This window comes from Oncorhynchus nerka, linkage group LG18 (genome assembly GCF_034236695.1).
Source record: "Oncorhynchus nerka isolate Pitt River linkage group LG18, Oner_Uvic_2.0, whole genome shotgun sequence".
Lineage (NCBI taxonomy): Eukaryota > Metazoa > Chordata > Actinopteri > Salmoniformes > Salmonidae > Oncorhynchus > Oncorhynchus nerka.
Window position 1 is genome coordinate 31,990,097 of NC_088413.1, and position 16,564 is coordinate 32,006,660.

The 16,564-nt window shown below is 43.9% G+C and overlaps 1 protein-coding gene across 1 annotated transcript; it reads right to left on the reverse strand.

The window, feature by feature from the left end:
- LOC115145667 (uncharacterized) lies at window positions 1-7,877 on the reverse strand. Its single transcript, XM_029687193.2, has 7 exons — window positions 7,294-7,877; window positions 7,104-7,219; window positions 6,765-6,923; window positions 4,616-4,783; window positions 4,385-4,496; window positions 3,982-4,103; window positions 1-2,597 (listed from the first exon to the last, which is right to left on the reverse strand). The coding sequence occupies exons 1-7, from the start codon at window positions 7,556-7,558 to the stop codon at window positions 1,662-1,664; spliced, it is 1,878 nt and encodes a 625-aa protein (XP_029543053.2). The 5' UTR covers window positions 7,559-7,877; the 3' UTR covers window positions 1-1,661.
- Window positions 7,878-16,564: the final 8,687 nt, after the last annotated feature.

A 16,564-nucleotide genomic window follows, 5' to 3' on the forward strand; every position in this document is an offset into this window, starting at 1 on the left:
CATTATTCACAGTTTATTTCTATTGGGCACAAAATCATCTGACACAACCAAAACAAACAGAAAATGCATCCAACAAATTTGTAGTCACAAGCTTGGTGTAATCATTGCTTGCAAGGAATGTGGGACCAAATGCAAAACTTTTGACCACTTTAATACACATAAGTGAATTTGTCCCAATAATTTTCGGCCCCTAAAATGGGGGGACGATGTACAAAAAGTGCTAAACTGTTCACTCAATATGGATGAAAATACCCTCAAATTAGAGCTGACAGTCTGCTCTTTAACCTCATAGTCATTGTATAATTTCAAATCCCAAAATGCTAGAGTACAGAGCCAAAACAACAATAAAATCTGTCACTGTCCCAAAAATGAGAGGGCACTGTATTTCTAAGCAGTCTCACGAGCAAAACCCTTTATTGATAGGCTTGGCTACTTGGCAAACCCAATGGGCAGGACAAAAAAACAGCCTTGTTTATTAATACAAGGGTTACCAGCACAAAAAGCACATATCTTCTCTTGCTCCATTAGTAGAAGGGCAATTTGCGTCACAGCTGGATAGGTTGCACTTCCGCTCACAAAATCCATGCCAGTTACAACTATGACCTGCTTTTCCTTGGTTTTAAATGTCTCCATATGCGCTGCATGAAATTGTGACTTTTGCACTTGTTTTCAACGACACACCTTAAATATTACCACCCCTCCCACCTCAGAGCTAGTGAGCTGAGATTAGACAAAAATTGCTGAACCTGGCGCATGGGGTGGAAAACGCCAGTGTCAGTTTTTAACATAGTAAAATTTGAACTAACGTGAGCTTGCCCTGCCATATCGCCAGGCGAAAATAGAGCCCCAAAAACTCCTATGATCAGTATCTTTCAAGCTGAGAGCAGACTTGTTTAGAAAGAACAGTGTTAGCAAGAATAAAATAAAAAAAATAATGACTTTATTCCATCTACATCACCTCAGCAAGGTAAGTATTCAACTGTCCTTGTTCTAGCCTTGGTTTACTGTCTCTATAAAAACAGGTATTTACACAATCCTGTTTCAAATGACAAGTTAACAAAGGGCTAATGAGTGGTTAATTGTCTTCTTACCCAGTGGTGAAGTGGTGCAAAAAAAAAAATCCCGAATGCGAAGGCGCCCTGTGTAATTGTTTTAATGTGAAACAGTGACATACACTCTGAATGACCTAAAATGATAGAATCCATATTGGTCTTTCACAGTCAGGCCAAAACTTAGAGATGGAATCATTGTATCCGTGCCATTATGGCGTCTGTGGCAGCATCACTGAGTCGATCTCCATTTTGAAGTAGCCAAGTTTTTTTTCGCCACAAATTGCATTTTGGATCATTTGCCCGTAGGCCTACCACCGTGTGCACATTGCGAAGATGTGAATAAATAATAAATGATCAACATTGTAAGATAAACATTCTAGATCTGCTCCATCAGCTTTATTGACACAGTCTCTACCTCCACTGCACTACTTTGATAGGCATTGTGGGGATTAAGAAGCGACTATACTCATTGCCCACTGAAAAATAAGTGGGTATACGGCCACCTGCGTACACCCTCCAGAACACCACTGCTCTTACTCCAGGACACTTCACATGATAACTATAATATGTCAGCTAAAGAATCCCCTGCGTACATCTGAAGACACACTGCTATGATTTCTCCCCATTGTGGACACTCCTATGTCTGATAAGGCTACTCCGGAAGGAGAAGCTCTTATAACATAGTTTGCACTTGAAGGGCCTCTCCTTGGTGTGAACGGTCTGGTGCTCCTTCACATAGCTCGCCTCAGCGAAGCGCTTCCCACACGTGGAGCAGGAGAACAGCTTGTCGGCGTCCGTCCTATTGCTTGGCCTCTTACGTTGTGACCCAATGACACCAGAGGAGGTAGAAGCAGGAGCCACCGCCCTCAGGTGGTTAGTCTTTGAGCTCCCTCCTTGACCTTTAGCCATTGTTTGGGTGTTGTTGGGATTGTGTGCTGTGTTATAGGCTAGGTACCTCTTATGGTGAACACCCATCCTGACCCTGTCTGTATTGGTGGGGTAACCCTGAGGTAACTGAGGAAGGCTAGACCCAGGTCCAGTCCCAGGCCTTCTATGAACCCAGTCACAAGGCATTAGACGAGAACCTGAAGGAGAAGACAGACTTCCTGTTAGACTACCACCAGGGGGGTCTCCCATCACTCTCTGTGAAGGCTGAAGCCCAGGGTGACCTGCTCTGTTCATCATGGATACTGTGGTGTTTGTATCATAGGAACAGGAGGGTCTATCTCTATCAGCCTCAGGTCCTGCTTCATCCCTGCACTGAGACTGTGAAGAGAAGGGTCTGGATCCCTGACTGGAGCCTCTGTCTCTCTGACGACCACCAGGACTGAGGTTGTTCAGTCCCTCTGTCCACTGGTTGTGTTCTGTGTGTTGGTGGAGTCTCTGCCCCTCTAGGTTGGGTCCTGGCTCCGACTCGGGAAGGAAGAGCGATGGCTCCGGATCCAGGGTTCTGATCCGGGGCCAGGGTTTGTGACCAGCCACCTCAGAGGTCCAGTATTTCCAGCCAGCAACACCGGATATCAGCAGGTCCTCATGGACTGCAGACTTTAAACACAAATTGAATAGAAAAGTATAAAGTTTTATATAAGAAACTTTCCTGTACACACGGAAACATGACATTATATTATAAAATGTTAACCACAGTTAAGCCCATCTCTAACAATGGATTCAAAGTACCTAACAATATGGAGCCATTGGAGTTTATTATAAAAAGTATCCATATGTGTTGATAAAAAAATTATATATAATGTTTTGGTTCCACTGAGATAAGGGAAACTCAAGTCGCAGCAATTAAAAATAAAAAAAAGTTGTCAGTCAATTTTGTAATTCAGTTCAACTAAATGGTCACACATTCATAACGTGAAGTTAGCTTCACTGATAGAATGCATTTTTAAATACTTTGAAGGATAAATGTAACAAGACACAATCATTATTTCACTATAAACCACAGTGTCAAACAGGACAAGGTTGTCACTCTTCATCAGTGAAGCATTTTTACAGACACCATCACACCAACCATCACCATAATCTACTCTGCCTCATCATACTCATTCTTTCCTCAGTTCACCTCATCCAGTTCCCTACGACATCCTAAACCAACAGAATTAACTACAAACATACTAATTAGTACTACATTACAGTATACATGGGGTGTGTGCATTTTCTGCTGGTGTACCCTGAGGTAGCTCCTCTCTGAGAACCTCTTCCCAGTGTGTACAGGCGAACAGCCTCTCTTCTGTGTGGACCTTCAGATGGTGCTGGTGGGAGAACCTCTTCTCACACCGGGGGCAGCTGTAGGATTTCTCCCCTGTCTGGACTCTCTGGTGCCTCTTCAGGTTGGATGTGTCTGAGAAACTGGCCCAGGACAGGTGGCACCCCAACAATGTCTCTCCCGTGTGCATCTTCTGGTGGATCTCCACCTGTTTGGGGAAACCGAAGGTTCTCCCACAGAACGAACGCAGGAAACGCTTCTCCTTGCCAATACATCTGCTGATAGCATCACTACTACTGTAATTTGTCAATGGGCTTGTGTAGCTTGTTTGAGGTCTGGTTTAACATTAGGAGAGTGTGAGGAGGATGAAGGCCAGGGAGTGTCTGTGCTGTTGCAGGGTCCATGTTCCAGTTGATAGATCCTATAGAAGGCAGGCTGAAGGCAGCACCTGTTAGGTTAACCTGAGGCGCCATCAGTCTCTCTGAATCACAACTATAGAAGCAGGAAAGAGCATCGCTAGCCGAGTCCGTCTGTTCTCTCCCGCCGCATATGCACACCTCCCTGTCCCTGCAGACCAAATCTATGTCTCGCCCTGGTCTCATCCAGTCTGTTGTTATGGAGTTCAGTTGTTGTTTTGTGTTTGACTGTCTGTTTCTGGTTGTGGTTAACAGTATTGTTCCTCAGCCCAGAGTTGAAAACACTGTCCCATTCACTGACCTCAACTATGTTGCCTTTGGTCCTGGCCTGCTCTGTGATGTCGTCCCCTGGGCCCTTGGCTGCACCCGTCTGGTAATCCAAGATGGCCGCCCAGTCTCCACTATCAGTCTCCAGCCAACCACCTGCAGGAAGAGGTTAGAAAATATACTTTAAAACATGGCAGAGAACTCTACATATGGAGTTTTTTTTGTGTAAATTACCTGGTCAAGTTAATACATTATAATGTCTGTTTTTGTATGTAAACATAAGTTGTACTGATTTCAGTTTAGGAATAAGGAAAATTAGGAAAAAAACAATAGCCAGGCGCATTACTATTCCCATATTACTGTATGAAGGCTTTATGTATTACTATTCCCATTGAAGATCTATTACTGTATGTAGGATATATGTATTTCTCCCTTACCTTGCTCCCCCATCTTTAGTCCACTCAGCAGGTCAATGCTCTCTGGTTCGCCTTCTATTGTCTCCTCTTTGACCAGCAGCAGATCAGGCTTCCCATCCTCCATGTCTACTGGCTGTAAGAGATACAGAGTGAGAGGATGTTGGATCAAGACATCTGATATCAGCATCCTGCTATGGAGCATCTTCTGATTGGACAATGAGTGATTAATCGAGACCTGGCCTTTATCCGTACCTCAGTGAGACTGTGTGTGGTCCTGTGCTGCTCAGCTGGTTCCTCTGTGCGTTCAAGAGGAGGTGTAGTCGTCGGGTTGACCTCCATGATCATGGTCCCCTCAGGGTTCCCCAGACCCTCCTCACACCCCTCCTCCTTCACCAGCAGCACCTCTGGACCCTCCCCCTCCTGGAAGAGACAGGTGATACAGATTACACAGACATAAACACTTTCAACATGGAGTGTTTACCCACTACATGAGTCCTGTACTGTAGTTACAGAAGGACTTCATTATTGTTAAACTCATCATGGTGGACATGAATATGACGTGGGTAAATATGAGTCAGCTATAGAGTCAGAGAAACCTGACTAAACTATTTTGATGTGTACTGTAAGTGTTTGTTATTGTGTGTAGGTATATTTAGCAAGTGTATATTGGTTATAAAGTGCTGTCGTTTTATGCAGAATACGGTGAGATCAGATGTGATGTGTACTAAAGAGAGTCTAAATAAAAGTCTTAGGATGAAAAGTCCCATTTTGTGTTTATTAAACAAGTTTTAAATACATCATATGAAAACCACACATACGTCTTAACTAAAATGATGCATTCATTTTCTCATTAAAAGTGTCTTGGGAAAAAAATAGTAGTTGAATGGAAGTAATGAAACAGGCATTTCCTAACATCATATAGCCTACACAGTACCAACACAATATGTAATATACTTTTTAGGCTTATTATCACACAATGTCTGCAAGCAATATTTTACTCAGGAATATTCAACACTGACATCTGTTACTCTCGTTATTCCAAATGCATCTGTGGATCTTTTCTGCTGACAACAATGAAAATGAACCTTCATCTTTAAAGGAAGACTCAGCGCTATGAGGTTTCCAGGAACAGCACCGCAGATATTGCGATGAGTGCGATGCAAGACTTTCGTCTCACCTAGTCACAAAGAGTACCCCCGCATGCACACAGCTGTGGGACCAAAACCGCAGAGAAGTTTAGCCTCTCGCGTCAACGTTCTTAGTTCTTGAGGAAATTGACCCATTACTGCTGTTTTTACTTTGTGCGTTTCATCATCTCGCTGAGTCTACCTTTAATGCCGGGTTAAATCTAAACATCAGAAGCCATCGAGTGGAATGGTTACTTTCTATGTTATAGAGTGGAATGGTTTTTCTGCTGGTGTATCCTTAGGCATCTTCTCTCTGAGAACCTCTTCCCGCAGTGCATACAGGCAAATGGCCTTTCTCCCGTGTGGACCTTCAGGTGCGTCTTCAGCTGGTGCTGGCGAGAGAACCTCTTCTCACACTGGGGGCAGCTGTAGGGTTTCTCCCCTGTGTGGACCCTCTCATGCCTCTTCAGGCTGCAGGCCTGGGCGAAGCACATGTGACACTGGGGGCAGCTGAATGGTTTCTCCCCTGTGTGGACCCTCTGGTGGATCTCCACCTTCTGAGGGCAGCTGAAGCCTTTGTTACAGAACATGCAGAGGAACCGTTTCTCTTTACTATTGCCTGATGTGTCCCCCCCTCCCTGAGTCTGGGCTCTATCCCTGTCGTTTGAGTTTAATACCTGATCGAAAAGGACAAGGCCATGTGAATCGGAATGCCCCATCGATGTGGACTCTGTATCACAATCCCTGAACGTGTGTAAAAGGGAGTGGGTGGCGACATTTGGATTTGTCTCTAAGCTTTCCCTGTAATCTAAGAATTCTCTGCCCTGTGAGTGTCTGTCTCCTAGGTGACGATCTGCATTCCATGTGGGAGAAACGTCACCCTTCACTTTCTCCTCATCTACCACTATAACCTCCCCTTTCTTATCTAGGCACCCTTCAGAGTACACACTACTACTGTATCGGTTCCAGTCCCCTCTAGGCAGATCAGTCTGTGTCTCTAAACCCAAGGATATGTTGCCTGGTTCCATCTCTGTAGTGTAAGAACAAGACGGATCATCCCCGCCAGTGTCAAACGCATCACCATCCCCATCCCCACAGGAATAAACCGTCCTCTGGTGAAATACCGGTAAATACTTTGAGCTGGGAGCAGGACGACAGCCCAGTCTCCCCAGCCCAAGTCTCTCTGGGTCTGATCTGTGGTCAGATCCTGTATGTACAGTTAAGATCTTGGTGTCTGTCTCTGACTTGAGGACGGCGTTCGGCGTTCCACTGACCTCCGTGATGCTGGATCGGGTCCTGGGCTGCGCTGGGGTGGTGGTGGGGTTCTCTGTGGCTATAGGGGGCGCTCCAGTCTGGATGTTTCTGCTGTGCCGTGGCTCCTCCTCTCCTTCAGACCTCTCCTGCTTGATCTCTAGAACTGAAGCCTCTGCAGACTGACACAAGAAGAGAGATAATTACCAGTACTTTGCAGAGAAGTCTCACAAGCTCCCCTATGGCAGGTAAATGTGGATGTACTGTACATGTAAGCACGTGAATAGCTGAGGGGAGCCTTACTGAAATAAACAGGGACATTTGATTTACAAAGTAACTGTCATTCTTTATGCAACACTAACCTCTATCACAATCACATGCTGGGTTGAGGTTCCACTCCCCTCATCAACAGTGATTGGTTGGTCATCTCTCCATGTATTGTGTCCCGCTGGCTTCACAAAACTCCTGTGGCCTTCACCTGAGAGTGGGGAAAAAGTGGTGGTTAGATACTGTAAATGCTCAAGTCTCGGCCTTCTGCTAAATGTAAAGTACCTCTTGCCAGTGCTCTGTATCTGACACTACTGGGACGACTGGCGAGGACGCGCTCTCGCATTGTCCTCTCTGCGCGCTCCCGTGCCACCTTCAGTTCTAGTAGTTTCCTCCGCAATGCCCTGTTTTCTTTCTGGCTTTGAGTTATTTCCAAACGAAACACTGCATAGTCGTCGTCTACGAGTTTACAAATCTCTGCCACGGCTGCATTCGCTAGCACCTCCATAATGGAGGCTATTTGAGTGTGAAAAACCATACAGTTAGCCATTGTTAGCTAACGTTAGCAGCTAGCGTTACCTATATACCATGTATCAACCAAGTCCTGTCTCCAACGCGAATTAAACACTACGTGGGGTAAATATGTGACGCTGTGCAGTTAAATTAGTCATATTTTGAGTTCAATAGTGTTAATAAAGGTTTAAATAACAACAATAAAAACGCTAACTTGGAAATTGTTCTTGGTCACGTCTTTGTGTGATTTTCCGGCAGACTAGACGCTGTGATTCGTTTTGCTGCCTGTCACAGGTCGGAGTGTGAATAGCACATTTTGTCACAAAAAAATTGTTCAAGCAAAGTAAAAAAGTAAATCGCACCACCATCTAACCCTACATATACATATACCCCAAAAACCAACCACCCCTATCCCACGACCTACCAGATCCTACTCCAGGAGAACAGCCTAGGAGGATGGAACCTATACTCCAGAACCCCCCTGTAGATCTTCTGCACTAAAATCTTACACCCGTAAATGTCTCTGCTGCTGCCACTACCACATCTATTTTCTGGGTTTTATGCTCCATCAGTGCAGTACAATTAATAACCATAGCAATAAACGCAATAAATCCTACCTTAATAAAGCTAATACTCTGGATCTTTCTCTTCAGGCCTACTCACTGGGGGGCTCCCAGTCAAATCACTCACCCTTGGGCTATCCTCTATTTGCTTTACTGCGTCAGCGTAGGAAACTTTCTCCCCCACTCGAACTGTGGTAATCTCAACCTGTCTTTCTCTCACATGGCTCTTCTGATCCCCAGCTGCACAGTTGACACACAGTGCTTTCTCTATCCCAACTTGACACTTCCTCTGACTATGCCCTCCTGAACATTTCTCACATCGTGGGATCTCCTTTCTACACACTGCTGCAACATGTCCGTATCCTTGGCACCTAAAGCTCCGTAGCGGGTTTGGAAAATAGGACCTAACAGAATTGCATATCCAGTTGAAGTCGGAAGTTTACATACACCTTAGCAAAATACATTTAAACTCAGTTATTCATATTCCTGACATTTAATCCTAGTAAAAAATGATCTGTTTTAGGTCAGTTAGGATCACCACTTTATTTTAAGAATGTGAAATGTCAGAATAATAGTAGAGAGAATGATTTATTTCAGTTTTTATTTCTTTCACATTTGGAAATTGCTCCCAAGGATGAACTAGACATGAACTAGAGGTCTTCGCTGATTTCTTCAGATTTTCCAATGATGTCAATCAAAGAGGCCCTGAGTTTGAAGGTAGACCTTGAAATACATCCACAGGTACACCTCCAATTGACTCAAATGATGTCAGAAGCTTCTAAAGCCATTTTCTTCTGACGCATCTAAAGAATTTTCCAAGCTGTTTAAAGGCACGGTCAACTTGGTGTATGTAAACTTCTGACCCACTGGAATTGTGATACAGCAAATTATAAGTGAAATAATCTGCCTGTAAAGAATTGTTGGAAAATTACTATAGCTTGTTAACAAGAAATGTGTGGAGTGGTTGAAAAACAAGTTTTAATGACTCCAACCTAAGTGTATGTAAATTTCCGACTTCAACTGTACTCTTAATGTAACTTCATAACTACTGTTCCCTGAAGGAGGGAAACGAGGTATAACATACTATGGTTGAAGGATCTAAAATCCAATGAAGGCCAAAGAAATCCACGCCTTGCTGGAAGCCCTGCCTTCCACAGGTGAAAAGCGTGAAGCTCGATCCATTCCTTCAATTTAATACTGGTCTTCAACGAGCCCAGTAACGGGCGGTGCCTGGTGGAGTTGGGGCGTGCAGCGCTACAGTAGCTAACCCTTGCTGCGCTATGCCAGGGAGATCCAGTGGGAGAGAATCTGCTTAGAGAGCAAGTTAGGCACCTCTTGTGGTGAACACCCATCCTGACCCTGTCTGTATTGGTGGGGTAACCATGAGGTAACTGAGGAAGTCTAGACACAGACTTTTATAAACCCATTCACTAGGCATTAAACAAGATCCTGAAGGAGAAGACAGACTTGCTCATAGACTACCACCAGGGGGATCTCCCACCACTCTCTGTGAAGGCTGAAGCCCAGGGTGACCTACTCTGTTCATCATGGATCCTGTGACGTTTGTATCATAGGAACAGGAGGGTCTATCTCTATCAGCTCCAGGCCCTGCTTCATCCCTGCACTGAGACTGAAGAGAAGGGTCTGGGCTGCAGACTGGATCCCTGACTGGAGCCTCTGTCTCTCTGATGACCACCAGGACTGAGGTTGTTCAGTCCACCTGTCCACCGGTTGTGTTCTGTGTGGTGGTGGAGTCTCTTTCCTTCATGGTTGGGTCCTGGTTCCGACTTGGGAAGGAAGCGCGACGGCTCCTGATCCAGGGTTCTTACCCGGGGCCAGGGTTTGTGACCAGCCACCTCAGAGGTCAAGTCTCTCCCGTCAGCAACACCGGATATCGGTAGGTCCTCATGGACCGCAGACTATAAACACAAATTGAACAGAAAAGCATAGCGTTTTAAATAAGAAACTCTTTGCTGTACACACAGAAACATGACATTTTATTATAAAATATTAACCTCAGTCAAGCCCATCTCTAACACTGTGAACAATATGGAGCCATTGGAGGTTATTAAAAAAGCGTTCCATATGTATTGATTCAAGAATGAAGTATGTTTTGGTTCGACTGAGATAAGGGAAACTCAGTCCCTGCAGTGATACAAAAATAACCAAGTCAAACAACATAGAGTCAATTTTGTATTTCATTTTAACAAAATTGTCTACTTTTATTGCGATAAATGTGACAGGTCCAATAACTTTTCTCACTATGGTAACACTTGACCTTTTCTGTAAATCTGGTTCCCTCGCTTTGATAACATTTATTTTAGAATACTCTGGAAAAGGTTCAACATTACACACATCTTCATGTCAAGAAAACATAAATTAAGGCACTATCCTTACCTCACTATAAAACACCAGTATCAACCTAAAGGGACAAAGTTTGTCACTCTTCACTAGTGAAGCATTTTTACAGTGTGTTTGTCTATAAGACTTAAATCAAATCAAATCAAATTTATTTATATAGCCCTTCGTACATCAGCTGATATCTCAAAGTGCTGTACAGAAACCCAGCCTAAACCCCCAAACAGCAAGCAATGCAGGTGTAGAAGCACGGTGGCTAGGAAAAACTCCCTAGAAAGGCCAAAACCTAGGAAGAAACCTAGAGAGGAACCAGGCTATGTGGGGTGGCCAGTCCTCTTCTGGCTGTGCCGGGTGGAGATTATAACAGAACATGGCCAAGATGTTCAAATGTTCATAAATGACCAGCATGGTCGAATAATAATAAGGCAGAACAGTTGAAACTGGAGCAGCAGCACTGTCAGGTGGACTGGGGACAGCAAGGAGTCATCGTGTCAGGTAGTCCTGGGGCACGGTCCTAGGGCTCAGGTCCTCCGAGAGAGAGAAAGAAAGAGAGAATTAGAGAGAGCATATGTGGGGTGGCCAGTCCTCTTCTGGCTGTGCCGGGTGGAGATTATAACAGAACATGGCCAAGATGTTCAAATGTTCATAAATGACCAGCATGGTCGAATAATAGTAAGGCAGAACAGTTGAAACTGGAGCAGCAGCATGGCCAGGTGGACTGGGGACAGCAAGGAGTCATCATGTCAGGTAGTCCTGGGGCATGGTCCTAGGGCTCAGGTCAGTTGAAACTGGAACAGCAGCATGGCCAGGTGGACTGGGGACAGCAAGGAGTCATCATGTCAGGTAGTCCTGGGGCATGGTCCTAGGGCTCAGGTCCTCCGAGAGAGAGAAAGAAAGAGAGAAGGAGAGAATTAGAGAACGCACACTTAGATTCACACACGACACCGAATAGGACAGGAGTACTCCAGATATAACAAACTGACCCCAGCCCCCCGACACATAAACTACTGCAGCATAAATACTGGAGGCTGAAGCAAGGGCTGATTTCAAGGTTTTACTGCTAACCTACAAAGCATTACATGGGCTTGCTCCTACCTATCTCTCTGATTTGTTCCTGCCGTACATACCTACACGTACGCTACGGTCACAAGACGCAGGCCTCCTTATTGTCCCTAGAATTTCTAAGCAAACAGCTGGAGGCAGGGCTTTCTCCTATAGAGCTCCATTTTTATGGAATGGTCTGCCTATCCATGTGAGAGACGCAAACTCGGTCTCAACCTTTAAGTCTTTACTGAAGACTCATCTCTCCAGTGGGTCATATGATTGAGTGTAGTCTGGCCCAGGAGTGTGAAGGTGAACGGAAAGGCTCTGGAGCGACGAACCGCCCTTGCTGTCTAGGCCTGACCGGTTCCCCTCTTTCCACTGGGATTCTCTGCCTCTAACCCTATTACAGGGGCTGAGTCACTGGCTTACTGGTGCTCTTTCATGCCGCCCCGAGGAGGGGTGCGTCACTTGAGTGGGTTGAGTCACGGATGTGATCTTCCTGTCTGGGTTGGCGCCCACCCTTGGGTTGTGCCGTGGCGGAGATCTTTGTGGGCTCTCCTCGGCCTTGTCTCAGGATGGTAAGTTGGTGGTTGAAGATATCCCTCTAGTGGTGTGGGGGCTGTGCTTTGGCAAAGTGGGTGGGGTTATATCCTTCCTGTTTGGCCCTGTCCGGCGGTATCGTCAGATGGGGCCACAGTGCCTCCCGACCCCTCCTGTCTCAGCCGCCAGTATTTATGCTGCAGTAGTTTATGTGTCGGGGGGGCTAGGGTCAGTCTGTTATATCTTGTGTCTTTCTCCTGTCTTTTCCGGTGTCCTGTGTGAATTTAAGTATACTCTCTCTAATTCTCTTTCTCTCATTCTTTCTTTCTTTCTCTCGGAGGACCTGAGCCCTAGGACCATGCCTCAGGACTACCTGGCGTGATGACTCCTTGCTGTCCCCAGTCCACCTGGCCGTGCTGCTGCTCCAGTTTCAACTGTTCTGCCTGCGGCTATGGAACCCTGACCTGTTCACCGGACATGCTACCTGTCCCAGACCTGCTCTTTTCAACTCTCTAGAGACAGCAGGAGCGGTAGAGATACTATGAATGATCGGCTATGAAAAGCCAACTGACATTTACTCCTGAGGTGCTGACCTGTTTCACCCTCGACAACCACTGTGATTATTATTATTTGACCCTGCTGGTCATCTATGAACATTTGAACATCTTGGCCATGTTCTGTTATAATCTACACCTGTTTGGGATTTTAGGCTGGGTTTCTGTACAGCACTTTGAGATATCAGCTGATGTAAGAAAAGCTTTATAAATAGATTTGATTTGATTTGTTCTCTCTGCTACTTTGATTTGACAGATACTTTTGCAAAACTAGATGATTACTTCGAGGTTTACTTTTAAATTCAGAAAGGAGGCTGGCGAAAACAAATCTTTGACACTCCTCTGTTCTCAAAGACATTTGAATCAGCATTTAAAAAATGCGTAAGTTTAAGCATGTTCCACCTGAGCGAGTCTGACCAGAAGTCAGAGACCACTATGATGACACACCAAATGTGTGTCATCATTTGGTGAAGAACAAGAAGCCCAAGAAGTCCAAGCTATGTCTTCCAATGGTACGACTGCTGTTGTCATCCAAAGATTATCCAACTTGAATAAATACTTGGAGGTAAGGATGACAGCAGTGGTGTAGTCTACGGCAATACGGATATCACTTGTTATTGATATCTACACAGCGCATTGATGTGAATCACACTGCTGCACTCTCTTTTAGCTATTTGCGCCTTACGGATTGTGGTTCGCAAATCTAAATGTGTATTTGAACCCAATAATGGTTGAATTCAAGAAGTTTACACTGCCTATCAATCATTGTGTTTGAAACCAGTGGACAGCCAGTGAAAAATGTGCTCTTGCAACAGCAGCACAGTGCGGATTCCAGCCTATGGAATAAAAGAGGGGCTTTTAATTCATGCTGATACATTTTTTTAAATCCATAGGCCTAATGGACACATGTTCAAACTTGCACACTTTTCATAGACTTATAAGGGACAATCTGTAATTGCTACGTCCATTTTGGGACTTATATATCCATTGGTTCTTGAAGAATATAAGTTATAAAATGTCTCAAACTTAGTTCAACTGTCACACTTTATTAGAACCCAAAATATAAGCTTGTTTTTCTCCAATGTTTGTAAACAAACACTGTATAGCCTCATAACATGGTTAAAACAATCATTTTGATATCATGGATGGTCGGTCCTTGCATCCATAGCTCTGTCTATTAATTTGACAGTGGTTACATTTCTCCAGCCCCATCCCTCAGCTTTTTACCAAAACAGAGGCGGGGTGTCCATTTTGTTATTATTTCATCTGTGGATTTGCCCTTTAAACATCTGCATATTATAAAGATATCAAAGTGTCACCAACAAAAAGGTAAACAATAGGCCTATAGCAAATGCAGCATATGGCGTTAATTTTTCACATGTAAATAGCACTTTTCAGTAGTGCTCAAAGCATGCCATTCCATGAGCGCAGCTTTTCATTTTTCAACTAGAATCAATGAGCCCAATCAGTCCTCCATGACAACAAAATCATAAACAACAGAGTAGGCTGGCTAATAAGCCCTTAGTTTTGGGGTTATGCTAAGGTGAAACAATTTGGCTTAATCTATACTTCCATATTTCCAAGTCCTATTCCTGGACATCAAGGGGTATAACATCTATTGTAGTGACTGGAATTTTAATATATCTTTACATTAAAAACCAAAGTCTCATTTAATTGTATTATTATATGTAGTAGAAAGTGATGGGTTAGAAGAAGCCTACATAACCAACCCATGAAGTAAAATTTAACATCAATATATGGCCAGCTATGTAAACTTTAACATTGATTTATCCTGCAATAGATGTGCTTCAATTGGTAACATACATTTTTGTCGTATTCTAAAGCCTCTTAATTGGAAAGTAGTATAAAAGTAACTGAATGTAATCAGATTACGATACTGAGTTTAGGTAATCCAAAAGTTACGTTACAGATAACTAGTAACTGTAATTGATTACACTTAGAAAGTAAACTGCTTACTGGGTACATAATTTAAAAGCATGTCTGACATGTATTGGGGTGCACAATCATGGATTGATTTAAAAACCAAGAGAAGAATCTTAAAATTAATTATAAAACTCACAGGCAGCCAGTGCAGAGACCTTAAAACCAGTGTAATGTGTGCTCTCCGTCTGGTCTTGGCCAGTACTCGTGCTGCAGCATTCTGTATGTTTTGCAGTTGACCAATGGCTTTCTTGGGTAGACCAGACAGGAGAGCATTACAGTTGTCAAGCCTGTTTATAATAAAAGTGTAAATGAGTCTCTCTGTATCAGCCTGAGAGAGAAACAGCCCCACCATGGCAATGTTCCTCAGGTGGTAAAAAGTTATTTTGGTCACATTCCTAATGTGTGATTCAAAATTGAGTTCAGAATCTAAAATAACACCTATGTTTTTTACCTGGTGTTTTATCTTTATTGAATTAAAAAGTGTGACCAGGTTCTCTCTGTGCTTTAGCTCCAACAATAAGTACCTCGTCTTGTCTTGATTTAGCTGGAGGAAGTTGTGAGTCATCCAAGTATTTAAATCACTAACACAGTATAATCATTTATCCGTGGAGCTAAAATCCTCTGGTGTCACAAAAAAAAAAAAGTTGTTTATTGTTGTTGTGTTTCATGTGCTTTCTGATAACATACAGTATATAAACTGAACAGTACCCGACCCAAAATCGAACCTTGTGGTATGTCACTAAATTATGTTCACTAAGGGTGACAAAAAAAATGTTGACTGATTAAATAGGTCCTAAACCAATATAGAACTGGACCGGAGAGGCTAACCCACCTCTCCAGTCTGTTCAGAAAGACATCATTGTCAACAGTGTCGAATGTACCACTTGGGTTTAGCTGATTTGGCTATTTCAGCTAAACCCATTTCTGACAGATGTATAAAATTGAGCATACAGCCATGGAATCATGGACAAGAAAACATTCACTGTAGATTGGCCTTACTGAAGAGATCAGTGACTTTCAACGGGGCACCGTCATAAGATGCCACCTTTCCAACAAGTCAGTTTGTCAAATTTCTGCCCTGCTAGAGCTTCCCCGGTCAACTGTAAGTGCTGTTACTGTGAAGTGGAAACGTTTAGGAGCAACAACAACTCAGCCGCGAAGCGGTAGGCCACACAAGCTCACAGAACGGGACGCCGATGATCTGTCCTTGGTTGCAACACTCACTACTGAGTTCCAAACTGCTTCTGGAAGCAACGTCAGCACAATAACTGTTCGTCGAGAGCTTCATGAAATGGGTTTCCATCGCCAAACAGCTGCACACAAGCCTAAGATCACCATGCGCAATGCCAAGTGTCGGCTGGAGAGGTGCAAAGCTTGCCACCTGCCCCAATGCATAGTGCCAACTGTAAAATTTGGTGGAGGAGGAATAATGGTCTGCGGCCCCCTAGTTCCAGTGAAGTGAAATCTTAACGCTACAGCATACAATGACATTCTAGACGATTCTGTGCTTCCAAGTTTGTGGCAACAGTTTGAGGAAGGCCCTTTCCTGTTTCAGCATGACAACGCCCCTGTGCACAAAGCAAAGTCCATACAGAAATTGTTTGTCGAGATCAGTGTGGAAGAACTTGACTGGCCTGCACAGAGCTCTGACCTCAACCACCTTTGGGATGAATTGAAATGGTACAGTACTCAGTAATATATTGTATTTCCCCAAACATATGATTTTGTATTCAGGACAAAAAGTAAATTGCTTTGCAAAATGTTTTGCAGTATTACTTCAGCGCCGTGTTAAAATCAAATCAAATTTATTTGTCACATACACATGTTAGCAGATGTTAATGCGAGTGTAACGAAATGCTTGTGCTTCTAGTTCCGACCATGCAGTAATATCTAACAAGTATTCTAACCGAACAATTTCACAACAACCACCAACCATGATACATGTATTACCTCAATTTGTCCATTATTAAAGAGGCTAGAGTTGAGTCAGTATGTTGGCAGCAGCCACTCAATGTTAGTGATGGCTGTTTAACAGTCTGA